The 23,035-nt window shown below is 53.8% G+C and overlaps 10 protein-coding genes across 10 annotated transcripts; 6 read left to right on the forward strand and 4 right to left on the reverse strand.

The window, feature by feature from the left end:
- Positions 1-353: 353 nt before the first annotated feature.
- A1O3_06693 (alcohol dehydrogenase) lies at positions 354-1,576 on the reverse strand (the record flags this gene model as incomplete). The annotated part of the gene is made up of 4 exons (XM_007736810.1): positions 354-848; positions 911-1,267; positions 1,330-1,480; positions 1,563-1,576. 4 exons carry the CDS (start codon positions 1,574-1,576, stop codon positions 354-356), a joined length of 1,017 nt encoding a protein of 338 aa, XP_007735000.1.
- A 582-nt stretch (positions 1,577-2,158) lies between these two features.
- Positions 2,159-4,156, forward strand: A1O3_06694 (uncharacterized protein; the record flags this gene model as incomplete). The annotated part of the gene is made up of 5 exons (XM_007736811.1): positions 2,159-2,316; positions 2,417-2,861; positions 2,939-3,446; positions 3,551-3,763; positions 3,903-4,156. The coding sequence occupies 5 exons, from the start codon at positions 2,159-2,161 to the stop codon at positions 4,154-4,156; spliced, it is 1,578 nt and encodes a 525-aa protein (XP_007735001.1).
- A 747-nt stretch (positions 4,157-4,903) lies between these two features.
- A1O3_06695 (uncharacterized protein) lies at positions 4,904-5,857 on the forward strand (the record flags this gene model as incomplete). The annotated part of the gene is made up of 4 exons (XM_007736812.1): positions 4,904-5,059; positions 5,325-5,387; positions 5,468-5,621; positions 5,706-5,857. The coding sequence occupies 4 exons, from the start codon at positions 4,904-4,906 to the stop codon at positions 5,855-5,857; spliced, it is 525 nt and encodes a 174-aa protein (XP_007735002.1).
- Positions 5,858-6,352: 495 nt separating this feature from the next.
- On the reverse strand, positions 6,353-7,052 carry A1O3_06696 (uncharacterized protein; the record flags this gene model as incomplete). The annotated part of the gene is made up of 3 exons (XM_007736813.1): positions 6,353-6,835; positions 6,890-6,946; positions 7,017-7,052. The coding sequence occupies 3 exons, from the start codon at positions 7,050-7,052 to the stop codon at positions 6,353-6,355; spliced, it is 576 nt and encodes a 191-aa protein (XP_007735003.1).
- A 635-nt stretch (positions 7,053-7,687) lies between these two features.
- On the forward strand, positions 7,688-9,483 carry A1O3_06697 (uncharacterized protein; the record flags this gene model as incomplete). The annotated part of the gene is made up of 7 exons (XM_007736814.1): positions 7,688-7,863; positions 7,933-8,173; positions 8,237-8,280; positions 8,345-8,480; positions 8,643-9,037; positions 9,103-9,180; positions 9,249-9,483. 7 exons carry the CDS (start codon positions 7,688-7,690, stop codon positions 9,481-9,483), a joined length of 1,305 nt encoding a protein of 434 aa, XP_007735004.1.
- A 59-nt stretch (positions 9,484-9,542) lies between these two features.
- A1O3_06698 (uncharacterized protein) lies at positions 9,543-9,800 on the forward strand (the record flags this gene model as incomplete). The annotated part of the gene is made up of 1 exon (XM_007736815.1): positions 9,543-9,800. One exon carries the CDS (start codon positions 9,543-9,545, stop codon positions 9,798-9,800), a length of 258 nt encoding a protein of 85 aa, XP_007735005.1.
- Positions 9,801-11,790: 1,990 nt separating this feature from the next.
- Positions 11,791-14,339, forward strand: A1O3_06699 (uncharacterized protein; the record flags this gene model as incomplete). The annotated part of the gene is made up of 2 exons (XM_007736816.1): positions 11,791-13,743; positions 14,040-14,339. The coding sequence occupies 2 exons, from the start codon at positions 11,791-11,793 to the stop codon at positions 14,337-14,339; spliced, it is 2,253 nt and encodes a 750-aa protein (XP_007735006.1).
- A 1,262-nt stretch (positions 14,340-15,601) lies between these two features.
- Positions 15,602-17,019, reverse strand: A1O3_06700 (uncharacterized protein; the record flags this gene model as incomplete). The annotated part of the gene is made up of 5 exons (XM_007736817.1): positions 15,602-15,788; positions 15,939-16,014; positions 16,146-16,246; positions 16,481-16,891; positions 17,000-17,019. 5 exons carry the CDS (start codon positions 17,017-17,019, stop codon positions 15,602-15,604), a joined length of 795 nt encoding a protein of 264 aa, XP_007735007.1.
- Positions 17,020-17,960: 941 nt separating this feature from the next.
- Positions 17,961-18,870, reverse strand: A1O3_06701 (uncharacterized protein; the record flags this gene model as incomplete). The annotated part of the gene is made up of 2 exons (XM_007736818.1): positions 17,961-18,509; positions 18,583-18,870. 2 exons carry the CDS (start codon positions 18,868-18,870, stop codon positions 17,961-17,963), a joined length of 837 nt encoding a protein of 278 aa, XP_007735008.1.
- Positions 18,871-20,025: 1,155 nt separating this feature from the next.
- A1O3_06702 (uncharacterized protein) lies at positions 20,026-20,928 on the forward strand (the record flags this gene model as incomplete). Its single annotated transcript, XM_007736819.1, has 2 exons — positions 20,026-20,571; positions 20,806-20,928. The coding sequence occupies 2 exons, from the start codon at positions 20,026-20,028 to the stop codon at positions 20,926-20,928; spliced, it is 669 nt and encodes a 222-aa protein (XP_007735009.1).
- Positions 20,929-23,035: the final 2,107 nt, after the last annotated feature.

A 23,035-nucleotide genomic window follows, 5' to 3' on the forward strand; every position in this document is an offset into this window, starting at 1 on the left:
GTCGTAAAGAGAGTGCACCAAGTGAGCCATTGCAAATCAGTCCTTTTATCTCTTCTCTCCCCCTCGTCTCGCGGGGTTGCTATCGCATCGGACTATTTGTCGGCGCGATTGCGGGGACTATGCGGGTGAGGACGTGTTTGCGGGGTCGTTGCTTGGTACTGCACACTGTCACAGAGTGTGTTGTTAACAGAACAGTTCGGCCGTCTTCCAGACAAAACAATTATGAAGCCGATCCTGGTTCTTGTTGACAAGCACAAAACTTGAACTCCCACATTATCATGTCGGCTTATCAGTCCGGCTCACGGTTCGTCCCGGGATCTGCTGACTAGTACCTAGTACCTAGTACCTAGTACTTAGTAACCTGTGACATTCTTAGGGAGATACGGTTCCTCCAAGTACTTGATCTCTTCGTCATCGAGTTTGAGCTCAAGAGCTTCAATCGCCTGATCGATTCGCGCTTTCGAACTCAGGCCGAGCACAGGATTTGCCCCTTTACTGAGAACCCACGCCGTTGCAACCGCCGCCATGGGCACACCTCGTTTCTTGGCCACCTCCTCGACCCGGTCCACGACCGCCTTGTCAGCCTGACTCTCGCGTGTGATCAGCGCCGAGAGGTATGCGTCCGTCTGCTCGCGCTTGGTCGCATTTGCCCCCCAGGGGCGAGCCAGGACCCCCCGTGCGACTGGCGACCAGGGCATGATCCCGACACCCGTGGCTCGACAATACGGAATCATCTCCCGTTCTTCTTCGCGATAGATCAGGTTCAGGTAGTTCTGCATGCTGATGAAACGAGCCCAGCCGTTCTTCTCCGCGATATTTTGCATTTGCTGAAACTCCCATGCCGCCATCTACCTCGCGAGTCAGAGCCAGACCATCAACCAGAGGAGGGCTCGGAGGTCTAGTCACTTACGCTGCTGGCGCCGATGTACCGAGCCTTTCCAGACCGCACGACATCGTTGAGAGTGCTCATGATCTCCTCCATCGGGGTGTCCCTGTCTAATCGGTGGATCTGAAGGACGTCGATGTACGTTCCGAGTCGCTCGACACTGGCATCGACGGCATCCAAGATGTGTTTGCGGCTGAGTCCGACCCGATTGACCATGGGGCCGTCATTGACTGCGCTCTCCGCGAGCGGGAGCTGGGATCCGTCATGGCTCACCCCGAAATAGCACTTTGTCAATATGGTCACGTTCTGTCGGGGAATCTTGAACTGTTTCAGGGCTTTGCCAAAGATCCGCTCGCTGTCGCCATGTGAATAGAAGTCGGCCTGTAGTCGACAGTCAGTCGTGTTGCAGTTTTTCGGCTTTGCAGTTCGGGACAAGGACACACAGTATCCCAGGTATTGATCCCACGCTGGTAGGCATATTCCAAAACTGGAAGCGAGGCTTTTTCATCCAACACCCATCCTTCCCATTGAGGGTTGCCAAAGGACATACCCCCCATCACAATCTTGGAGATCTTCAGGCCTGAGTTCCCCAGCCTGGCATCATCATGAGAGGTTAGTGTGGCTGCCGTACGTAAGGTAAAGGGTCTCGCAGGCCGGATTGGACTGCCCAGCTCACCGATTGTACTCCATCTTGTTTGCGAGCGTTCTCAACATCTAGGGCAACAGGACGATGGTTGATCCCAGGCGTTTCAGTAGTTTCCAGGTGCTTTGCTTTCAAGGAGACTTTCAACCATGAATAGAAAGAGTTCCAGAGAGCGCAGGTTCTGGGATGGTCACAGTTGCCTCAAGGTCAAGGTCGGCCCAGAACAATCAACCCTCGCTAATCCGTCCATTCCAGCTCTGAAGTAATTCCACGAGTCTGTTGACACTACTCCGCAAACTGAGCACTAGTATTGGTCGACAGTCGGACGGTCGAATATCATGAATCCCCATGGCGGAGTCGGGGCCGCAGCCGATAATCGCCCGCTGTCATACTGTAATGCGGAGGCGGAGGCGGGCCCTACACCCTCAGAGCCCCTGGATGACCAAGCCTGTTGGAGCCCCCCGCCAAATGATGCCCGGGTGTGTGATGCAGCAGGTCTTGAAGGACAGGTATATCCCCAGGCCTTGTTCAAGTGCTGGAGACGTACGGCGGTCGATGGATCGGACTGTATAGCGCATCCAGGCCTCCGTCCATTCCCTCAATTGTCATACCCATATCCGCCCGACAGAATGCTGTCCCTCTGGGTTACCATCCTACCCGTCGTGGTGTTTGCCATCTACCGAGTGCTGCAGATTGGCAAGCGAGATCCCCGCATGCCCAAGGGTCCCCCGACCATCCCTATCTTGGGAAACGCGCACCTGGTACCCCCTGAAGGGCTATTCAGACAGTAGGTGACAACCAGGTCCAGATCGTCCGTACAGTCGTGCGACCGACGATGGCCACCACCACGAGAAAGGGAATGTGAATGTTGACAAATGGACGGCCAGGTTTCGCTCCTGGGCAAAGGAGTATGGCCCTGTGTTCTCGCTCAAGTTCGGCCCGTCCAACATGATTGTCTTGTGCGACCGTAAGGCCATCCATGCGCTTCTGGACAAGAAGAGCAACCTGTACTCGGACCGACCGCATACTTATGTCGGCAATCTACTGACCCAGGGCGACATGATTGCGCTCGAACAGATGGACAGTATGTGGCGGCAGAAACGGAAGATTGTGGCTCACAACTTCTCGCCGAAACAACTGGACGAGAAGCATTTCCGGGTCCAAGAAGCCGAGGCCACCATGCTGATGGCCGATCTTTTGGAAGACCCCAAGGGCTTCTACAATCACATCCGCCGCTACACCGCCTCGGTCGCGACGGTGTTGGTCTTCGGCTCCCGGGGGCCTACATTTGACTCTTTCTGGGCCCACGGCGTCTACGATGTCATGTCCAAGGTAAGGAAGGCTTGTGGCTTGTGACAGCTGGAACACCAGTTTCGAGATATGCTGCTAACTGACCTTTGGCAACCTAGTGGACCGAGGCGATGGAACCGGGAGTGAATCCACCGGTGGATGAATTTCCCATCTTGAAATTGATCCCCCAGTGGTTGGCTTTTTGGAAGCGGCGGGCGCTGTCGGCGGGGAAGACCATGGATGCTGTCTGGGGCGAAGCCGTTTCCCGCGTGGAGAAGAGACGAAGTCGGGGGGACCGGCGGGATTGTATCACCGACACACTGCTGGATCAATGGGGGAAGGAAGACATGCCTATGAGCCAGCATTCGTTCAACAACCTGGTGGGCGAACTGGTCGAGGGTGCTGCCGACACCACGGCGGCCCAACTCCTCACTCTTGTCATGGCCTTTGCCAAATACCCGCGCGTGCAGAAACAAGCCCAGGTCGAGATCGATCGAGTATGCGGAACGCAAAGATCGCCGGTGTGGTCGGACTTCAAGGAGCTCCCCTACATCAACGCCATCGTCAAGGAAGGGATGCGGTGGAGACCGGTGTCGGTGACCGGGTCCCCCCACCGAGTGAGAGAAGGTGTGTGTTGTGTGTTGTGTGTCTTTTGTTCCGCAAGCGAAGCAAAGCTGTTTCCCACTGGTATCTGGCATCTTGCTAATCTACGTGTGACCCGGCCCGGGAAGATGACGAATACGAGGGCATGTTGATTCCCAAGGACTCGACCATCATCGTGCCCGTTTGGGCGTTACATCACAGCGACGAGTTTGACGACGACGACGCCTTTATCCCCGAACGCTACGTCGGATACGACAAGCTGGCCAACGACTATGCCGGAAGTCCCGACTGGAAACACCGTGATCACTACGGTTACGGCGCCGGACGCAGAATATGCCCTGGTAAGCAAGCCCAAGCCCAACTACGGCGGCGGCGGCGGCAGCAGCATTTACGGCTGTCACTGCTACCTACCCTCTACTACTTGAGCATTTGTTGCTGTAAGCACACGCACAGACAGGACAGGACTGACTGAGAGGCCAGGCATGCATCTGGCCGAGAGAAACATGTGGCGTATCGCAGCCAAGTTACTGTGGGCGTTTGAATTCGCCGAGCCCATCGACCCTGCAACGGGGAAAGTGGTTCCCCTCGATGCGGACCGGTATAATCGCGGCATTCTGCAGGCCCCATTGCCGTTTGAAGTCCAGGTCAAGCCCCGGAGTCAGGAGCACGTCGCGGCCATTAGGAAGGAGATTGCCTCAGCAAAGACTTTTCTGAAGCCGTGGGAAGACGAGTAGTTAGGTACGCGTAGGTATAGCTATGGGTATAGGAGGTGAAGCCTAGACTCGAACCAGAGCTAGAGCCTTGTTTTGAGACTCGAGAGGGGAGAGGGGAGGCAGCGGTTGTTGCATATGTAATGAGAAAGGAGAACGAACCCTGCCCAAGCTCTCTCATCCTGGCTGCCAGACTAGACTTAGGTACATACGTGTACTGTCCTGGTGGTATAGTGCCTGGTTGATCTCGTATACTTACTACCTACTATATTACTATACCTAGGTATCCGTACCATGCCAGACTGACTCGCATCTTGCAAGTCATGCCGTTGCCGTCGCCGTGGCCATAGACAACTAATTATTAGTACAGTACTGTAGGACGGAGTACAGTAAGGTACCTACCTAGTTCCACCCACCGCACCGTAAGCACGTATACGTATAGGAAACGGAAACACACCGAAATGAGATGAGATGAAATGAGTCGTACCGTACCGTAACCTACCTTACCCTACGCATCGTATTGTTGCAGGTAGTTAGGTGGTTAGGTGGCTAGGTTAGGTAGTTCTGTGATATTACTCCGTCACGGCTAGGGCCCTACTCTCCGGACGTACCGTACGTATGTACTGTACCTGTGCGGCGGGTGAATTGATGCTTAACCAAGGTTCTGAACATATACATATGTAATTAAGTCCTCCGACTTGACTCGACTTGACTCGACTGGACTTGACTTGACCTGACCTAACCTGCACTTGACTTGACTTGAACCTAGATATGGCACCTCCTTCGTTTCCCATCAAGCACGACTTCGTCTTCGATCGCCTGTCGCCCGACGCGAAGCCTAACTACCAGCCATATGTGAAGCTCACTTTCTTCTTTAAGAAACGGCCGGATATCAGTCATGAGGACTTTCATCGGCATTGGGAGACGGTATGTTTTATATGTGTGTTTACGTTTCTATGTCTCTATGTTTCTATGTTTCTGTGTTTCTATGTTTCTGTGTTTCTATGTTTCTGTGTTTCTATGTTTCTGTGTTTCTATGTTTCTGTGTTTCTATGTTTCTGTGTTTCTATGTTTTTGTCTCTACGGTGCTTGTGGTTTCGGGGTGGTTGTCATCGTTGGCTCGACGCCTATACCTCTGCCTGTACCTATACCTGTGCCTGTGTCTGGCTAACTTTCGTTGGACGTCCACTAGGTTCACGCAGACTTGGCTGTCGGATCCAAGGCTTTCGCCTCGTATTGTCATCGGTACACTCAGGTAAGCAGACTTGAACTCGAGCACTTATCCAGGAATGGGACAAGGCCTAAGAAGAATCATGCCACTAACTCCAGACCCAGTACCATTTGACACCGGCTTGCAAGGAACGGGCCCGGAACTTTGTCGAGGGCATGGAAATGCTCGATTACGACGGATGCAGTGAGATCCTGGTCGACTCGTTTGAGGACGGCATGGCATTCTTCAAGAGTGAGGAATATGTGCAAAGTATGAATGGTAAGCCTGAAACACACTGGAGCCCGCTCGAGAGAGATAAAAATAGACCTGGATGCTGACTCCTTTTTTGGTCGGGTCGGCTAGACGACGAGGGCAACTGGTTGGCAAGACCTGTCCATTTGATTGTCGGCTATGACAATTTGATCTTTGGAAAGGCGTTGCCTGTGCCCAATGCTACCGATGGGATTGTGGCCTCGGACTTTCCGGAGTCTCTGCAACCAAAGGGGCAGGAGTGATGAATTCTATTTCTGGAGGAAGTGAGGGAACGGTTCTGGCGTCTCTATCAAAGAGGCTTGAACCTGGAAAGAGACTTGACTGTCCATATCTTACAGTAGATAAATCCCACTGGCCATACAGTCCAAGGGCAAGGTTGGGAATGCCTAAGTTCAACAATGACCATGACAGCAATCGAAGCCACGGACAGGACAGCGATAGATCGTGCTAGATGATGTATGATATCGTATCTTTGATATTGTCAAAGGTTGAAATGTTCCATGTTCTCTTTCAAAGGGTCGCAGGGGGATCGCAGGCTATATGGTGTACAGTACGCCTAAACCAGCCTTCTGGTTGAAGCACAAGGCAGGGAATACCTAAGTTTGACAGATACAAGATGACTGTGGAAAGACATGGACTTCATATTGTTCATTGTTCAGACTATGACATGACAGATGTGTCTCATATCGTTCAGCATCTCATCATTCTACAAGTACTGCCTAGGTACTATCTAGGATCTAGGATCCAATGCCTCGGAAGGCCTTGAGCGGGTCGATGGTGCAGGTTGGGTCGGCCTTCATATCGGCCATGCTGACGGGGAAGGAGACATGCTCGTGGACGTACTTCCACTTCCCGTCGACCTTGGCCAAGATGTATGTGATGCGATATGTCATCTCAAAGGGCTTGCCGTCGTCCGACACGCCACCCGTCAGACGTTGCATCATGGTGGCATAGCCCGTGTCCTTGGACGTGGCAAACACCTCGAGGTCCTTCATCTCGAACTTGGAGTTGGAGAAGTAGTGGAACGTCTCGTTGAAGTGTTCGAGGAAGCCGCCGCGAGGAGTGAAGCCGTAGATGTCGTAGGTCATGGCGTCTTCGAACAGATAAAAGGGCCGGCCGGGCTCGATGGACTTGTTGAACTCTTTGTTCATGACGTGTGACCAGCCGCAGATGTGGTTCAGGATCTCCTGTTCCTCCTGGTAGAACTCTTTCTTGTGCATCTGCCGTGCCTCGTCAGCATCTGCCCGTAGGCCTCGCACTTAGTTGGCACTGACCTTGCTGGATGGGTACGTCATCTTCTTCAAGGCGTCTTCGGGCGTCGAGTACGCCGTCTGTGCAAGGGCAAGATTGATCAGTCACAGTCGCAGTCATAGTCACCAGTCGCCAGCAAATGCCACTTACCTCATCATACCATCCGTCGGTTGAAACTGAACCCATATTGACGGTGGAGGATTGCGAGGCAAGCTGGAAAAGAACTTGAGTATCCGGTGGTTGTGAGTTGCTGCTGCGGTGGCTGCGGTGGTGGTGGTGGTGGTGGTTGCGGGAGAGTCGAGCGTGTGTGATGGCAAGCTGTTACCCTCCTCCAGGCCATCTCATCCATCTCTTATGCGAAGGCCAGTCTCTCCGGTGCTGTTTGTGAGATCCTCTCTGCATCAATCTCCGATTCGACCTGGTTCCAATTGCGGAGGCCGCCCTCATCTGGCCGCCGCCCCAGAATCCAGAATCCGTCTCTTCCTCATATCCTCCCGCATCCACCACGTACCCCAGATTCGCCCGACAATCGACCGCCAAATCCGGCCGCCTACCACCGCCACACCGTTGTGCTCGGAAAGACAGTTGCGATGGCATGCGATACATGGGACATGAAGACACAAGAGATCGAGATGGTGGTATGCACAATACTACCAAGTCTCTGCAGTGGGCCATTTCATAATCCTCTGCCAGAGCTCAATCACCATTCAAAAACACCTAAATGGTCATCCGTCCTCGCCCAGCTGAGACTGACCTGGACAAGAGAGCAGAGACTTGAACATCTCTTCACTTGAACACATCCCTTGCACTCTCTCTCCGTCATGCCCAGTGTCTACGAAGTCTCGTTCACCCAGGCCACTGCCGCCGCTGTGGTGGTGTACGGTCTGTATCGAGTTCTGCAGATTGGCAAACGCGACCCGCGCATGCCACCAGGGCCTCCAACTGTACCTATTTTGGGGAACCTGCATCAAATCCCCGTCACCGGATTGTACAAACAGTGAGGAATTTCCTTTCCTTCCCTTTCGCTCCTACCATGCTCGGCTCGAGCTCACCCTTGGCTTGCTAGATTCAAAGACTGGAGTGTCGAATATGGCGGAGTCTTTTCCCTCAAGTTTGGACCTCAAAATGTGGTTGTCGTCTGTGACAAGAAGGCGATCCATGAAATGTGGGATAAGAAAGGTCTCATCTATGCCGAACGGCCAAGAAACTACGTCGCCGACATCATTACATCCGGGGACAGCATCGTGTTTGCTTCCAACACGGTCGAGACAAGGGAGAAGCGTAGGATTGCGACTCATAACTTTTCGGTGAGTCCTTCACGTACCACCCTCTCAACGGCACAGACACGTCGATGACTAACACGGGAGCAGCCACGAATGTTAGACGAGAAGGCGGCCGTCGTTCAAGATGCCGAGTAAGCACTTGTCGCCTGAGGCTTTGCTTACCATGTCTAGGTTGTGCTGATATGTTGTGGCTAGGGTGACGGTCTTGATGTACCAGCTTTTGACCGATCCAGAGAACTTTTACAACCACGTCAGGCGGACGACTTCATCCATATCGTGCATTCTCATCTACGGCCAACGAGGTCCAACCTTTGAGAATTTCTGGGGTCACGTAAGTGATGATGCATAGTTCGCACTACCAGGTCCAGGACACTGACGTGAAAACAGGCTGTGTACGATGCATTGAACCTGGTGAGCAATCATCCGCTGACAACCCCAAAACATCCCCCGATCGAGGATCTGGCTGGCTAACTATTCCCTCTTCCCTCCACAGTTTGGAGAAGCTTTGGAGCCCGGAGCCAACCCTCCGGTCGACGAGTATCCTTTCTTGAAGTTGGTTCCCGAAAGCATGGCCTTCTGGAAGAGACGGGCAAAGACGGCCGGGAGGGACATGCACGCCATCTGGACCAAGGCAAGACGGTTGGTAGACGAACGTCGTGCCTTGGGTGACCACCGAGTGTCACTCGCCGACAAGCTGCTGGACGAATACACCGAGAAAGGGTTTCCCATGAGCCAACATGCGTTGGACCAGCTGTTTGGTGAGCTGGTCGAAGGTGGAGCCGAGACGACATCATCTTCCATGTTGACCATGATCCTCGCTCTCGCAAAGAATCCGTGGGTCCAGGAGAAGGCGAAAAAGCAGCTAGATGAAGTGTGCGGAAGCGAAAGGTCAGTCATGCCCCCTCCCATCAGAACGAAAATGCCATACGAATCGTGGCTCACTCATTTGACAGGATGCCCCAATGGGCCGACTTTGCAAAACTCCCATACATCAACGCTATCATCAAAGAGGGCATGAGATGGCGTCCTGCGTAAGTATTGTGCTATTTTTCTTTCCTCTCTTCCCCTCGCCAGTCATTCCAGCCCTAACGAGACACAGTGTGGCCACGGGAATCCCTCGTCGCACGGCCGAGGATGATTGGTATGAAGGCATGTTGATCCCCAAAGATTCGACCCTCTTCCTACCCATCTGGGCCGTGCACCACGCCGAGGCAGAAGGGTACGACAACCCATTCGTCTTCAATCCCGACCGATACATCAACCACCACAAGCTCGCCAACGACTACGCCGGCAGTGCCGACTACAAACTGAGAGATAAGTGTTTCCTCGTATGATGATGGTTCTGGCGCTGACTTGACATGCACATCACTACGGCTACGGTGCTGGACGTCGAATGTGCCCAGGGGTTCATCTAGCAGAACGCAATCAATGGCGGATCGTGTCCAAATTGATCTGGGCGTTCGAGATCAAGGAGCCGATCGACCCAACCACGGGGAAGACCATCTCACTGGACCCGGAGGATTACTCGAATGGTCTGCTTCATGCGCCCAAGCCGTTCAAGGTGATTTTCAAGCCGAGAAGCCAGGCACATATTGATGTGATCAAACGTGAATACGAGGAGTCCATGAGGGATCTTGCGCCGTTTGAGTAGTTGGACTTTGACGTGGACTGGTTTTGGCAAATCGCTGTGGCCTAGTTCTGTGCACGTACTGTACATACTTGGCTCTTTCTTAGATCTATGCAATCACTCCTGGAGTAGGGTTGGACAATGTTGAATTGAGATTGGAATGAGACTGAGAATTGAGAATTGAGCATTGAGCATTGAGAATCCAGCCATACGGTGCTTCAATGACCATGTTCGACGACGTATGTAGATTAGCTAAGGGATTCTACTGATATGTCCCTTCCTCTCTGATGAAGTCTATATCCGTGCCCTCAACTCCTACAACAGGGGTACAGTGTCCCGTCGCCATCACCGTCGCCGTCACTATTGGGGGCGTGGCACCTATGACCCTTACGGAGTGCGGAATGCGTACTGTACGGATATGTAATCTAACCATCCCCCTCGCTGCGACGTCGCCCGCCCCGTGATCCCTCCACCGCCACGGCCACTCACTACCACTACGCAGCTAGGGCTGGGGCTGGGGGCAAACCATTATTGCGTGCGTGCGTGCGTAGGTGTGTGGGGATAGCCTTAGGAACCTAGGCATGCTTGTTACGGATACGTCGTACGTACCTCGGTCTCGGTCTGCACTCCGTCTATAGGATATAATGGACAAAGTATCCGTACAAAGTACGTATCTACGTATGCGGGTGGGCGTGGGTGAGGTAGAGTATGTGTGGGGGGTGTGGGTGGGGGGTGGGTGAGGAGGGAGTACGGAGTACTGTAGTTACCATAGGTACTAGGTAGGTAGGTAGGTAGGTTGTGTCTACCATAAGTGTCGTACGCACAGTACAGAGGATAAGTGCCTAAGTACCTAATAATACCTTAGGTAGTAACTAGTACAGTATACCTAAGGTAGTACCTAGTACGGAGTACAATATACTAGGTACTGTTGTATAATACCACGGATATATATCTTATCCGCCCGATAACCCCCCGCTGTCCGCTCCCACTCCCCCTGTCCCGCCGCGGCCTCGACGCACGTTTCAACTCCAGAAATGAATTCCGCACCCCGCGGACGCTAACAACACCAACTGTTGACTGACGCGCCCGCGCCCACGCCCGCACTCTCTGGACAGTACAGCACAGCACCGCACAGCACAGTATAGTACAGCATAATACAGCACTCCGTACTTCATACTCCGTCCCTCCGTATGGGGGTGTGGGGGCCATGGGGAACGCCTGTGTCTGTGGTCTGACGAAACGGACGCGGCAGAATGCGAGGAGGCCATCTTCTGGTTATTGAAGCGTCCGCTTCCCGATTCCCGTTTCCGTTCTTTTTGGCCCATCGGGCTGTGCAGCAGCATGGCAGGGCAGGGCAGGGCAGTGCTTTCTGGACCTGTCGGGCTTCCGCCTATTTGCCGTTTGCCGTTTCCCGTTTCCCGTTTCCCGCTTCCCAGTTGCCGATTGATTCATTATTATTCAGGGCCGATGTGTGAACGGAGCTGGAGTGAAGCGAGGCGAGTTGAACGGGACTGCTAAGTCCAAGTCACAAGTCACGCAAGAGAAGCGATCCTCCGGCTTTTTCTAAAGAATCTCAAATCTTGACCTGTCATCCTATCTACTCATCGTGTCTATCTGTCCACCCATCCCTTTCCCTATCCCTACCTCTGTTTCAGTCTACCTCTGGTTTCTATCTTCTGCTTGGATTTGCTCGCGGAAACGAAACACCAACGCAGAGACCAACACAGTTACCGTCACGGTCACGGTCACGGACTGGTGGAAACCAATCCGGCACAAGAAGAAAAGAACAAACACAGCATCAGGAACAGACCTGGCCACAGGATCAGGCTCAAGCTCAGGCTCAGGCACAAGCTCATACTCAACCTCAGGCTCAACCTCAACCTCAACCTCAACCTCAACCTCAGGCACAGGCACAGGCACAGGCACAAGTCTAGGCACAGGTCAGACTGAGTCCACTCCATCCATGCAGAATCTTGAATCCTTCCAGCGCGCACTCCACTCCAGCCCACTCATCATGGCGTTGGCCAGCAACCAACACCTCGAGCTCTTACAGCGGAAACTGGCGTCGCTCAGCACCACCGACCTATGTACGGCGGCGGCGATCGTGACGGCGGCAACGGTGTGGACGCTCAAGGACAAAATCTGGGAAGGCAAGAAGGAAGAAAAGCAGTCGCGGTACGGGTACCGCAAGAAGATCGGGCAAGGCAACACGCGCGACCTGGTGCAGAGCATCGCCAACGAGGACAAGAACCTGATCGTGCTGTACGGGTCGCAGTCCGGCGTGGCCGAGGACCTGGCGGCGCGGCTGGCGCGCGAAGGCAGCTCGCGGTTCGGGCTCAAGACCATGGCGGTCAGTCTGGAAGACTACGACTACGACAACCTCAACGAGTTCCCGCGCCACGCGGTCGCCATCTTCGTCATGGCCACGTTCGGCGAAGGCGAGCCGACGGACAACGCGCAGGACTTTTACAACTTCATCACGGCCGACGACGTGACGTTCCGCGACGGCAGCACCGCTTCCACCTCCCCTTCGCCGCTCAGCAGTCTGCACTTTGTGTCGTTTGGCCTGGGCAACAGCACGTACGAGCATTTCAACGCCGTGTCGAAGAAGATCGACGCCACGCTCGCCCGGCTCGGCGCGCAGCGCGTGGCCCCGACGGGCCGCGGCGACGACGGCGAAAAGACCACGGAGGAGGACTTTTTGGCGTGGAAACAGCCCATGTGGACGGCGCTGGCCAAGCATCTCGGCGTGCAGGAGCGCGAGGTCGTGTACGAGCCGACGTTTGCCATCATCGAACGCGATGACCTGACCAAGACGCTGAACAAGACGTCGTCGGGCGACAGTAGCACGGGGACGATGGCCGTGGCGGCGGTAGCAGGAACGGGGGCGGCGGCAGCGGCAGCGGCAGCGACGGGAGCAAACAAGGTCTTCCTCGGCGAGCCCAACCTGCTCAGTCTGCAGGGGCAGGCGCGCGGGCCGTACAACGCACACAACCCGTACGTGGCGCCGGTGACATCGTCGCGGCAGCTGTTTCGGGCTCAAGGCCGCAACTGTCTACACCTGGAGATCGACCTGGCCGGATCCGGGCTGCGGTACGAGGCGGGCGACCACGTGTCGGTGTTCCCCGTCAACTCGGGCCGCGAGGTCGACCGGTTCCTCCGGGTGTTTGGGCTGGCGGGCAAGCGCGACACCGTGGTCGACGTCAAGCCGATCGAGCGCACAGCCAAGGTGTCGTTCCCCGTGCCCACCACCTACGACACCATCGCCCGCTACCGGCTGGAGATCGGGGCGCCCGTGTCGCGCCAGCTGCTGCAGCAGCTCGTGGCGTACGCGCCCTCGCCGGCCGCGCGCGCAAACCTCACCAAACTGGCCGCCGACAAGGACCTCTTCCACCACTCCGTCACCGAGCGCCGCATGAACATCGCCCAGGTGCTGGAACTGGCGTCAAACGACAAACCCTGGGCTGACGTGCCCTTCACCATGCTGATCGAGTCCCTGATCGCCCTGCAGCCGCGCCACTACTCCATCTCGTCGTCGCCCGCCCTCAACAAGGACCGCCTGACTATCACCACAAAGGTCGAAACCCATGCCATCGCCGACACCGGCTTCGACTTCAAGGGCGTCGCGACAAACTACCTGCTGGCCCTGCAGCAGGCCCAGAACCTGAACAACGTGCGCGACAGCCACAAGGACAACTATGCCTCCACCTATGCCATCCACGGCCCGCGCAACCGTTACCAGGGCCTACGTCTGCCTGTGTGCATCCGGCCCTCGACCTTTCGTCTGCCCCGCGACCCGGCCGTTCCTGTCATCATGATCGGCCCGGGCACCGGCGTCGCGCCGTTCCGTGGCTTCGTGCAGGAACGCATCGCCCAGAAGAAAGCCGGGAGATCGGTCGGCTTGACTTTCTTGTTTTATGGCTGTCGGAGCAAGGCTGACGACTATATCTACGAAGAGGTGTGGAAGGTGAGTCTAGTCTTGTCGTTGTGTTTTTTGGTTTGGTTTGGTTTGGTTTGATGTGTGGTGTGCGATGTGTGATATGTGACACAACACTAACCAGTGCTGTCTTGTTGTCATGTTTTTTGGTTTTAGTTTTGGTATGCTTTCCGTTCTGTTCTGTGTTCTGTTCTGTGTTCTGTTCTGTGTTATGTTCTGTGTTATGTTCTGTGTTATGTTCTGTGTTATGTTCTGTGTTATGTTCTGTGTTATGTTCTGTGTTATGATATGACACAATACTAACCACTGCCGTTGCCTCATCTCAGGAATCCGAACAAACCCTCGGCCCCAACTTCAAAATGATCACGGCCTTCTCTCGCGCCGTGCCCGGCCAAAAGACATACGTGCAAGACAAGCTGCGCGAGCACGCGGCCCAAGTCACCGCCCAGCTGGTCAACCACGGCGCCTACCTGTACGTCTGTGGAGACGTGGCCATGGCCAAAGACGTCAATGTCGTGCTCGAGCACATTGTGGCCGACAAGTTGAAGCTGTCGCTGCCTGATGCGGTCGCCTGGGTCAAGCAGCTCCGCACGACGAATAGATATCAAGAAGATGCGTGGTCTTGAGAGGTCAGCTCCGCATAACGAATAGATATCAAGAAGATGCGTGGTCTTGAAGAGGGAAAGGGAAGAGGGAAGGTCACATTTCACGTTTCAAGACGATGCCAAGAGGGTGGTGGATGGATGCTTTCCTTTCCTTGACCACAGAGAGAGCGATTGGTATCAAAATCGATGATGACTGCAAGATTGCCTTTGGTATCAAGATCGATGATGACTGCAAGATTGCCTTTGGTATCAAGATCAGGATGATGGCTGCTAAGATTGGGATTGGTGTCAAGATCAAGTTGATGGCTGCTAAGATTGCGATTGGTGTCAAGATCAAGTTGATGGCTAGCATCGGCACTGGATCCAGAGGATGCTTCATGGGATTGGTGTTGGTGTTGGTGTTGAAAGGCGCGTTGTGTTTTTGCTCAGTCCAGATGAAGTACTATGTGTACCTAGCTCTACCGATCAGTCAGTATCAGATGAAGTACTATGTGTAGCTATCGGTCAGTCAGTATCAAGGAGATAGATGCTTATCAATGTCTTGTCTTAGGGCGGGTATTTGTAGATCAACATCAACATCAACATCGAGATCAAGATGAAACACTCTACTGCTCATGACGACGTTGATGGGGAAGAGGAAACTGACTGGACTGGGTCAGGCCAGGCGAAAGCGGCCGTAGACAAGTAGACATCTCTCCGTATTCGCATATACAGTACATATCTAGAACGTATACATCATGCGACTCTAGAACACATATACTTGTCAGAACTCATACATGTCTAGAACATATATACATGTCTAGAACGTATATACATGTCTAGAACGTACGTGCAACATGCAAAGACTTTCAACTATACGCATAGCTAGACCGTCACGACAGCAGGACAGTAGAACAGTAGGAGAACAGGACTGCACGAGTCGTAGTGGCAGTGTAGTGGCAGTAGCAGTAGCAGTGGTTTAGATCAGTCAAGATCCCTACCAGTGGCAGCTGATCAGGCCAGGCTGGCTTATATAAATTTATCGTATCTACGGTCTACCTTCTAGAGACTGTGTCATGTCACATCCTGTCCTGTCCTGTCTGGTCCTGTCTGGTCCTGTCTTCTCTCGTCCCGTCTGGATTTCCTTGGTATGCTTACTGAGCATTGTATCCGCCATCAACCTGTCAAATGGACGTTAATTATATAGCCGAGTGAGCAGGAGTGAGCAGGAGCAGGAGTGAGCAGGAGTGAGAGCGTAAGGAGAAGGAATGAGAGTGTCGGCGAGTGTAGAGCATGAACCTCTTTCATGATTGAGACAGTTCACTTACCGATAAAACCGTGCCGGTAATATAACTGGCTCGATCGCTTGCCAGGTAGACAACTGAATCGGCGATCTCTTCAGGGAATGCCATTCGACCCATGGGGGTCTTGTCAATCTGCGGCTTCAGGAGCTCTCTGATGGCGGGAGTGACCAGCGGGGTGTCGATGAACCTGTAGGTGAACACCAAGGTTAGATCGAATGGTGGTGGTCATCCGCCCCAAAAGCTCAAACCAAACAACAGACTATGATCGAAATCGAAGCTTCTGTTGGAGCGAGAGTCTGGTAAAGGGATCTCAGATGTCTACAGATATTGTACTCACCCTGGACAGACGGCGTTGATACGGATCCCTTTGGTGGCGTAATCGATGGAATCGGTTCGAACCATACCGATCACGGCTAAGACAAAGTCAGTACTTAGGACTGTTGGATTGGTGTGATTGCGAGAGGACAGCAACCGTCTGCCACTGCAGCAAGAGGAACCGTCGAAACCGTAATTTCTTGCTGCTATGGCTGGCTATCTGACTTACCATGTTTGGAAAGGGTGTACAATCCGTTGAGAGGTTGGGCTCGGATGCCGAGAAGGGACGAGACAACGACAATGGATCCCCGCGAAGGCACTCGTCGAGATCTGTTTGAGACGCTGGGTTAGCCGATCATGGCATGAAATGACGGCACGTGCCCGTCGAGGGATTACAGGGTTTTCCCAATTTGTACTGTAACTCACGCAGGATGGTGATCGCAGGGGTTGTTGTGATGGGGGTCTGTGATGGGGGTCTGTGATGGGGGTCTGTGATAGGGGTCTGTGATAGGGGTCTGTGATAGGGGTATGTGATAGAGGTCTATAATAGAGGTGTCAACTTACCCAGGCTGCTGGGGTAGAGGATCCTGCTTCAGCATCTGTCTCAACTCCTCGCGTTCGCACAGCCAGGTGCCCTTGACATTGATCTTCTGGACGCGGTCAAAGTCGGCGGTGGCGGTTTCGTCGGTGGGAATGAACGGCGACCCGATGGCCGCGTTGTTGATGGCGTAGTCAATGCGACCGAACTTTGCCACCACCTTGGCGAACACATCCTTGATCTGCTCCTCGTCGCTCATGTCGCCGGTGACGGGTAGAAACTCGACATCGGACGCCTCGGCCTTGAGGGCTTCGGCAGTGCCGATCAAAGCATCCTCCCTGAGGTCCAGACCGGCGATCCGTTTCACGCCCTGCCGCGCGAACTCAATGGCGATGGCACGGCCGAGAGCACCGCCGGCGCCTGTAATGAAGGCGACTCTGTGGCAAGCAGAAAAGGCGCATGTTAGTTACGTATGGAGAATGTATCGTTTAAGCGTGGTTGGAATATTGCAAGGCTGTGGGAATGGTGTGGTGGTGGTTGCTTACCCCTGAAGAGCTGGTGCCATGATCAATCAATAAATAATGCAGATCTCTTTTGGCTCTGGGTGTGTGGGTGTGTGTGTATCTTTCTTTGTATGTGCCTGAACCTCTACCGGTGTCTGGATTTGTTTCTGTGGCCAAGTGTTTGTTTGGTCACAAGGGACAACTCGGTTGATACGTATCGAGTCCAACACAAGGTACTAGGTGGTTAATAAGCTCGAGCCGCAACAAACAACCAGCAGCACAGCACAGCACAGCACAGCAGCCCTGGCCCCGGTCCCCGGGCCCGGGACAGGCAGAAGAGGCAGAGGTGGTCTCAATTCTCAACTGGGCGCGTGCGTGAGGTCCCGCTCCGATCATTGCCGGGTCCACCTCCTGGCTGTGCTTGTGCAGCGTGCATCTTGCCCTCCATTGAGTCCATTCAAACCTATTCATCGGATTCGGCACCGGCCTTGGCGTTCACACTTCACGCACATGGTGTCGAGGCCCGATGGGGAGGGGAAGCTGCAAGGGTGGCCTCGAATCGGTGGGACTTCGCGTGCAAGGTGTCCCATGCCCGAAAAATGCACCGAGTTCCCCAGCTGGAGAGGCGGAGTAGGAGTAGGCCACTGCTGGTTGTCAATTAGCATCAACATGTCATATTATTCCATAGTACGGAGCATGGAACCAGGCACCACGCTGGAGGAGAGATGCACTGAGGGATGTGCAGAATAGTATTGCTGGGTGCGACATGGACATGGCGGGGTAGTGTGCGTCACGTGTCACCACGTGCGCGTACAACTGGGACTTCTGTCCTGCTTCATAACGTAGATACTGCGGCACGTCACATGACCACAATAAAATACACGTAGGTACACACCGTCAAGGCAACGCATTTCTCTGCAATTTTGTCATTCAAATCTTTCAAAGCTCACTGATCTTCGTAGCTGCTTCATATAGATGTAGATCTAGACATGAATGTCGGCCCTCACAGGGGAATTCCCACTGTGAAGCCGCCATCCACCGCAATGTTCTGCCCAGTCACCCATTGAGCGTCATCACTGGCCAAAAAGACAACCACCTTGGCAATGTCGTCGGGCTCTCCCAGTCTCGGCCACGGGGTCCCCTTTTGCATCTCCTTGATGATTTCCGGGCTGCGGAAGTTGATGCCAGAAGCCCCAGTGCGCACCACGCCGGGGCACACGGCATTGATGTTGATGTAGTCCTTGGCGTGGTCGAGGGCCACGTTGCGCGTCAACATGGACACCGCCGCCTTGCTGGCAGCGTAGGTGGCCTCTCGCCGAATAGCCGTGATCCCGGCCGACGATGAGATGTTGATGATGCGTCCGCGCGAGCCCGACACCTTGTCCACGGGCTGGGTGAGAAATTGCTTGATGGCCTGTCGCATCGAGGTGGCCACGCCTTTGCCATTGATGCCCATCATGGCGTCCCACTGCTCGTCCGTCTCTTCGACAAAGTCGCGCAGGGGCATCCACAGCGCGGCATTGTTGACCAGGATGTCGAGCTTACCGAATTCCTACATATAGATAGAGTGGTTAATCTCTGGTGGGCAAACACCGCAACGCCGGGACCAGGCTCGGCTGACTCACCTTCACGGTAAACTCGATCAAGTCGAAAATCTCCTCAGTCTTGGACATGTCGCATTTTTTGAAGACCGACTTGACGCCATTGTTGATGAGGACCTCGTGGGTGGGAATGTGAATATCCGGCTCGAAGCCATCTGGACGGGCGTCGGGTCTCAAATCCGAGCAGACCACAACTGCACCGTCACGGGCGAGAGCCAGCGCAATGGCACGACCCATGCCTGACGAGGCCCCGGTGACGATGGCGATACGCTGGTGCAGCCGGCCAGATCCATCGAGCTTGTAGACGGCCATGTTGATGGACTAGATGCAAATGGTGCAAGGGTTGTTATGTGATGGTATGCTGGCAATGAGGTGCGTTGGGGTGGATGGAAGTGGTGTTGAAGAAGGCAGGAGAGAATTGACACGACACGTCCATCTGCGTCTGCGTCTGCGTCTGCATTTCTGTCTCCGTCGCCGTGTCTGTCTCCATCTCCATCGCCGTCTCCAATTGCACAGGCCGGTGCATTTTCATCTCCAGGGTCCAGTACTCTGTAGTCTAGTCTAGTACTCGGCACCTACTAGGTAGTCATGGGGTTTGTACAGTGTCCCGATGGCTGTGGCCGCTGGACGGGATATCATCGGCCGAATTGAGACCTGCCACCCACCGGAGTCTCAGCCACTTAAACCTAAGGGGCTTAGGGGCTAAGGAGCCTGTTGGAGAGCAGCCCAATGCCCTCAGGCCCCAAGCAGCCCCCGGCAGCCCCCGGCAGCCCCTACGCCCCAGGGATCCAGCCTAAGGCCAATGCTCTTTCCCCACCAAAACAATGAGTGCTTGGTGATGCGGGCTGTGACGGTGACGCTGGGGAGATTCAGCTTTGTAAGGCAGCCTCGATCATGAGTTTGCCGCGGGGCTTTAGCTCTATCCACCAATATCATCCACACCCTGCACCCGCAAGGCTTAGGCTTAAAACAGCGTGTCGGCTTATGCTGCCCGGGAGAGCGCCTCAATTTCCTTCCAGTACCGTCGTCTTAACTGGCCGTGGCCGCGCGCAGTGACGGTGACGGGCGAACACCAGTTGACAAACTCGGGCTGCGTTGTAATTATGTATGCGCTCATCGCACTGCACCATGCCTTGCCTTAGGCATGAATGCACACAGTACGGTACGTGTGGGTGTGGGTGTGATCGTGTGTACGGCCATGTGAAGAGAGGATTCAAAAAGCGACCTCCGATCCCAACCTACAGTGCTGTCCAGAAGTATCCGTACTACAGTCCATACTGTACAGTACCCTAGGTAGGTAGGTACCTAGTATTGCCAGTATTGCCAGTTGGTAACCAGAATACCACACTGCCTGAAGGTACCTCCTTGACACTACTGTACAGTAGTATACCTACTGCATTCTGCATTCTGCATTCTGCATTCTGCATTCTGCATTCTGCCTCACCGCAGAGGAAAACAGCAAACACCATGTCCCCCAACAATGGCCAGGACCAGGTCCTCCAAGTCATCACCATCCCTCACCGACCGACTCCCACCACGGCCGAAATCGACGCCGACCTCGCCCCAGCCTTGTCCATCCTCTTTGCGGCCCCCGGGCTCGTCGGGGCGTGGAAAGGACGTCGCCATGAAGATCGCTACACGTACATTTTTCTCTTGGTCTGGCGCGACCTGGCCGCCTCGCACGCCTTCTTCACCTCGCCCAAGTACGCCGAATTCCACCAGCGCATCCAGCCCGCCCTGAATGGGCGCAAGGTGGCCTGGCAGCAGCATGCGCGGTTGGGTCAGTGGGAGCTGAGCGACGCCGCGCACTTCCAGTCGATCATCCACTCCCCGTGTATCGAGGTCGCCTTGACCAAGGTGGTCGAGGGCGGCGTGGCCGGCTACTACGACGGCTTTGGGCGGGTGGTGTCCAAGATCCTCGATCAAGATCCGGGCTGCGATGGATGGTGGATCAGCCCGCTGGTAGAGAATCCACAGCACCAGCTTCTGTTGATCAATTGGAAGAGTTTTGAGGTGAGTTTACAGAGTACATCCCGTTCAAGTCAAGTTCTCCCTTGGTCCTGTTTCTTTCTGTGCCATGGGGGGAAGGGGGAGGAGAGAACAGAGAAGGGAGGAGAGGAGAGAAAGGGGAGAGAACAGAGAAGAGATGAGAGAGGAGAGAGGACTGAGCAGGAGGTTGTTCTGTGTGTGTTCACGAGTCTTTCTTTGGTTTCCGTGACACCTGACACCTGACACTCAATTGTTTAGGCCCATCACGAAGATTTTGAAAGGCGGCCGACCTTCCAGCAATGCATCGATACTCTCAAGGACTACTATGCCGAGTTTGTCCTGCCCACCCACCTAGTAGGGCTGGAACAGGTTTTTGGGTAGATGCGAGATGGGAGTTCCAGGAGACTGGGGACAAGAGACAGTCAGCAGTCAACAGCCAACAGCCAACAGCCAACACAGTCTTCGGAGTACGAGTCAGTGGGAGCCGTGTTCCGGGGACCCTGACGCAGTGAAAGCCCGTCCTGCAGTGCCAGTCATGTTCACATGCGGTGGTCGGATTCCGTATCGTATCTATATACGTACTGGTATGCGCTGCAGTGTATACCAGTGGCAGAGTCTGTACACTGTACACTGTCTATGGCACTGTCCGCAGTACAGATACAGAGGAGGAATAGGAATAGGAGTAAAAGCAGTCCGACTGATAGCCAGCAAATCGCCCCAAGTCATGCATCCCAACACCAACACAGGTACATTGGCATAACATAACCTGCAGTAATTACTAATCGCTACTCACTACTCCTAGCTACCCTATCTACCAGGTACCTAGATAGGTGCCTAGTAATATCTCTCTACTCTACGGAGTACTCTAGAGTCTATACAGATACACATCCCCGTATCTGTACACCATACTCCATACTACTGGTACTAGTACTATAGCGGCACCCATGTCTCCCCGACCTTCAAACTATACCCAACCCAACCAATCATAAATCGACCGAATCTGATTCTTTGTCGGGCAGACTACTGTATTCTTACGTACACATGCTACTACCACTACTACCACTACTACAGTCTGTTGCCACTCTACCACTCTACCATTCTGTCTGTCACTGTCTCTGTCGCTCTGCACTGTACTATCTACCAGTCCACAGACCAGAGTCGTATCTAGTATCTAGTGTCTACTCCATAGTATCTACAGAGTCCCATCTACCATCTAGTGTAATTACCATCTCAACCACTCGTATCTACCTCAGCTCTCCACCTCCGCGGAGCCCCGTCTTCGTCTTCGTCTTCAGCTCCTTCAGGCTTCCTTCAAGTTTTGCATGCTGCTGTCGCTGTCGCATCGCATCGACGCCCCAGCCATGTGGTAACTGGTTTGTCATGGTCATTCCCCTCGTCATCCCCCTCCTCATTCCCCCCGTCCGCGTCCGTGTCCGCGTCTCGCTTTCGCCCTACGCCTTAATCCCGGGTCTAGCGTTGCCGTTTAATCCGTCGGCACTGCATGTGACATGTCATGTCGATGTTCTTTTCTTGGGGTTAGGGTTAGGGTTAGGGTTACGGGTTGTCTTTTCCTCCCCTGCCGTTGCTGGTTCCCGCTTGCCTTTGCCGTTTGCCGTGTGATTGATTAGGTTGTTTTAATTGACGCAGCATTAGGTACTCTACCTTGGAGATTTACCTACAAGCAGTAATCTATAGTGCGTCACGTGTATGGAGTTTAACGGATACCTAAAGTACTACCTAGAGTACTTCCTAGAGGTACCTACAGTACGGAGTACTACCTAGAGGTACCTACAGTACGGAGTACTACCTAGAGGTAGGTACCTACCTAGGTACCTAGTTCCTATAGTAGGTACTAACCTGTCTACAGTAGGTAGGTAGGTAGGTAGGTACTGTAATCTACTATACTCCCTACAGTCGTACCACGGCTCGAGGCACAACTAAGGTACCTAAGGTACCTAACCTTCCTCGACCAACATGTATAGTCAACTTGGGATCCTCGAGTCTTAGCAGCTACAGCTACAGCTAGGCTACTGCTGCGGCTACAGCTACAGTGCATGTATATGGCTATAATTTCGGATTATGGCTATATATAGTACAGTAGCTGGATCTAGATCCAGATCCAGATCTGGAATGGGGGTGAAGGGCACTGAATGTTCAGCCTGATGCGATATTCTAGCTCTGTGGGTATAACTCATGGGATATTCTGGCTCTGTTAGGTAGGTACGACGCAGAACGAATGAAGCCGACTTAGACAAGGTAATCAAGATCATCATTATTTGATCTTGTTGTTGACGTTGATTCTTTCTTTGTTGATAACTCATCATCATGGGTTTCACTTCACTTTGGTCATCGCCTCTAAAAGGATTGACCCTGACTAGCGCTGCTTGCCTATATGATGAAATGATAAAGACGAGGCTGGGGATGCTCATCATGCTATGGTACAGATACATGTCCAAGTCATACAACCATTGTCGTATCACGTTCAATC

Source organism: Capronia epimyces (genome assembly GCF_000585565.1).
Source record: "Capronia epimyces CBS 606.96 chromosome Unknown aczIQ-supercont1.5, whole genome shotgun sequence".
NCBI lineage: Eukaryota > Fungi > Ascomycota > Eurotiomycetes > Chaetothyriales > Herpotrichiellaceae > Capronia > Capronia epimyces.